General features: G+C 37.0%; 1 protein-coding gene across 1 annotated transcript in view; it reads right to left on the bottom strand.

Annotated features, from left to right (window-relative positions):
* The window catches only part of tmprss15 (transmembrane serine protease 15), a 31,757-nt gene that overhangs the window by 7,737 nt on the left and 20,103 nt on the right, over positions 1-3,917 (bottom strand). Inside the window, exons 21-26 of the mRNA XM_014033260.1 lie at positions 3,650-3,745; positions 3,307-3,356; positions 3,157-3,228; positions 2,929-3,073; positions 1,883-2,064; positions 1,702-1,797 (exon numbers count right to left, since the gene is read on the bottom strand). Coding sequence (XP_013888714.1) covers positions 1,702-1,797; positions 1,883-2,064; positions 2,929-3,073; positions 3,157-3,228; positions 3,307-3,356; positions 3,650-3,745 — 641 coding nt within the window. The remainder of the gene's footprint in view (positions 1-1,701; positions 1,798-1,882; positions 2,065-2,928; positions 3,074-3,156; positions 3,229-3,306; positions 3,357-3,649; positions 3,746-3,917) is intronic.

The raw sequence follows: 3,917 nt of genomic DNA on the forward strand, positions 1-3,917 counted from the left end.
TGAACCTTCACACTCTGCTCTTACTGGTGCAATGTGCAGTTAATGAAGACTGACCACCAGGCTGGTCCAGTTTAACCATGAAACCTCCCACACTAACATGACAGCTGTTTCACTTTCATTGTCTAACCCCTGTACATTTCATTTTTATCAGTGAAATATTTCTCCTTAATTTCAGGGACTGAAAATGACCCAGTACTCAGTACTTCCTAATACAATGCCTCAAGAGACAGGGATGTGAATCTTATCCTGAGCCACAAAACACATGTGAACCAGAAAGTCCAAATTGGACCCATCACACGTTAGAGGCACACAAGTGGAGCAGTGGCAGTTATGAAAGCACTCGGGTAGTTTAGAAGGTGTCTTGCTCAAAGGCACAGCAACATGTGGACTTGGAAGGAAATCAAACCTTTGACTTTCTGGTCCCAAGACAATTGTCCTCCTACTACACTACAATCTGTTGTTGTTGTTGTTGTTGTCATTGTCGTTGTTGTTGTCAAATGAAAATAAAATACATGATATAAATAATTTTAATTGATTTAAATTGCTTATTGAGTAACTCTGACACCAACACTAACAATTAGTTTTATTTATTTATTTATTTAATCAATCTTTAGTCTCATTAAGACAGAAGGACTAATTTTCTAGAGAAACTAGTTTTAGACTGAAAATTATGATATACAGGGTTAAACATTAGAATATTTTTCTTGATTAAAACCTGGTTGTTTGCCAATATTTTTGGTTGTCTGTAACRTTTACAATAAAATGGAACCAAATCTCAAGAAAAATGCACTTGAATAAGTAAATGAGACTAAATCTAAATGTTCTCAGTCAGCCGTCTGAAAAGGAAGTATGAATGCAACTCTCCTCATGCTCTGCCTCGCCCTCAGACTTCACACGGTGCGTTTAAGGCTCAGAGATTAAAGCAGAAAAATATTTTGACTGAAGCTTTTCCACAACTAGAGGTTACCCAAGCATCCCCTTCACCACCAAATCCCACATGATGAGTTTTTCCTGCATACTTGTCAATGTTTTTCACAGAAAGAGGTGTGTAACTTGTATRTAACCTTAGTAAAAGTACACAGTTTAGTGTTCTCTATTAAAGTGCTGAAGTTGTAAGAAGACTTTAGCCTCAAGACTGATGACATTCTGAAGGAAGAGAGATTTTAGGCAACTTTTCTCTCATTTATTTGTTATTTCACTCTTTTCAACTGAGGAGTTGTCTGATATATTTTGAAATCAAATTTAGAGCACAGGAGGTCATTTGCACAATGTGATTTATTTTTATAAATATTTTTTTACCAGATTAACAGATTTTTCAGGATTTCAGCTCAATTACTGTAGTCATTTAATACAGTAAATTATTAAATGTCTAACCCTAAACCTAASCTCACAGCAAGAAGGTTCTGGGTTCAATTCCCAGTCTGGACCTGGGGTCYTTCTGTGTGGAGTTTGCATGTTGTTCTCATTCATACGTGGTCATTTTAACCTTGTTAACCTGAAAAGACACTGTCTTCACAGACATTTTGACTTTATTCCAGATCTGACTTTAGTGTATTTAACATTATCCACATGAAGTCTTTCTTCAAGGAATCTAACAGGAACATGATTAGCATTTCAACTTTATGATGTTTCTGTTTTCTTCATATCAGTGCAGGTTGTCTCCAAAAGATGATGTTTTATTTGTGTAATATCCTGTCTTACCTCCCTCAGATTCTCGTCCCCAGCCTGCAATGAAACACTTTCTTCCTTCTGTGAAACTCTGACCTTCAGCAGGTAAACACACTGGCTGTACCCACTCTGAAACACACACACAAGAACTACTCTGAGGCACACAACACACACAATAACCTTTCTGAGATCATTTAGGATCTGAGGGACTGACGGGTGAAGTTAACTGGCTGCTGCAGATGCATCAGTGCGATGTCTGCCTGTTTGGTTCTTCTGTTGTACTGTCTGTTGATGATGATGCGATCAACTTGTCGGGTCTGAACACCTACAGAGTTCATGTCACTCTGGGCATGAAGTCCAAGAATGGTGGACCAGGACTCCAGSTGAATGTTCTTCCTGTGAAGACAGAAGTGTAAAAATACCTTTTTTCTATGATTGGACAAAGAGAACGAGAATGGAAATGTTGTTATAATCTGAAAGGATTTGAAATGTTTGTAAAACCTAAAATTCAATTAAACTTGAAGGACAGATGTACTTCAGTTCAAGGAATAAGATGGTGGAAAAACTTGGCCAATGATTATAAAAATGCTGATTCAATTAATTTATTTAGTAGAATGATAAAGTTAATTTGCTGAAGAGATATGAAACTATAAAATATGTATTTATACAAGGTGATGTTTGAGTGGTTGAAGTTTTTTGTCTTCCTTTCATTTTATGAGATTTGTTTTTTGTTGTATTGAAATATGTTTTATTCTTAACTAAAACAAATAAACTATTAAACTAAACAAAATAACAACCAATAAATACTCTGAAGAACAGCTGCAGCGCCACCTGGAGGCTCCTCAACAGTTCAGCATGTCAGTCAGGTGTTTGGTGTTAGATGTAGGGCTAACCCTAACAAGAACTCTTCCCCAGAGGAACTTTGAGACAGAACACAAACAAACAGAAACAATGTCTCTGATCCATTCTCTCTTCTTAGCCAACATTAATAAAAAGGATTTCAGTTCATGTCATCATGTTCTTCTACAATTGTAATACTAGTATCAACAGTTCATATGCAATTAAAATGTTAGATTAGTCAGGTTAGTTAGTGTTAGGTTAGGATTAGTGTTTGATAACCAACCTAAAATACTGTCGGGTTAATTTGCTGTCATAATCTCCCTCCAGGTGTTGGAGGTTTTACATGGACAGGTTTAACTTCAGGATCACCTTCTAACTTCGTAGAAATTATTTGTTTTCTTGAATGAAGGTTTTTCTCACCCATAGACACAGTGTGCAGCTGTCAGCAGCCATTCTTCACCAATCAGTGATGCTCCACAAGCATGGCGCCCCCTCCAATGTAGAGACACCATCCAAGGCCACGCCCCTTTCATGGCATTAACCCCGCCCACCACTCTGCCTTCAACTAACAGAAACAAACCACAATGAGACTGAAATAAATGGGATTATGAAGCTCTCAGAGATTTCCTGCATAACTCATGTTCTCACCGTCAATAGCTTTCCTGTCTTCTGATTGGTCCAAACGATTGGTTATGTTACTGACCAGACGCATTCCACATGCTAAAAAGACAAAGTTTCATTAAAACCCTAAATTATTAACAACATTTGGATCAACTTGAGAAAAAAAGATTTACTGACGTTTGTTGCTGCAGTTCAGCGAAATCACTTTTTCATGTCTGCAGGTTTCACTGGGAAAAAAATATCTACATTTATCATCCAGCAACTTGTATATTTGCTCACTAAATACTTAATGATTTAAGTCCTACAGGAATGATGAGCTCCTGTGTTACAACCTCAAATCAGAAAAAGTGCAGTTTAAAAAAAATTACAAAAAACCCACTGAATGCCAAGATGTTTCATGTTTTAGGCTACAACAAGTAAAAACAAAATGGAAAGTTTAATTTAGCATAATATTTTACCCCATTTTAATAAATGGTTTACTTCCACAGTCAGAGTGTCAGAATGTGTTGCAGTTAGTTACCTGACACTGGTTTCAACTGTTCCATTACTTGTGAGCCTGATGTTTGCAAAGAGCAAATCTTGAGGCAAGACTGGCACCAGCGATGCCTCTCCAGACCTGTTGGGAGTGAAAAATCCCATCTGACATCAGAAATCGTTACTTGTTCTGATTATACTGGAAGCTTGAATCAGTCTATAAACTTCTCTCTGGAAGGGATATACAGCAGGTAAAATTAGTATTGAACACGTCACCATTTTTCTCAGTAAATATATTACTAGAGGTGCTAATG

The sequence above is a fragment of the Austrofundulus limnaeus genome, unplaced genomic scaffold (genome assembly GCF_001266775.1).
Source record: "Austrofundulus limnaeus strain Quisiro unplaced genomic scaffold, Austrofundulus_limnaeus-1.0 Scaffold1679, whole genome shotgun sequence".
NCBI classification, from domain to species: domain Eukaryota; kingdom Metazoa; phylum Chordata; class Actinopteri; order Cyprinodontiformes; family Rivulidae; genus Austrofundulus; species Austrofundulus limnaeus.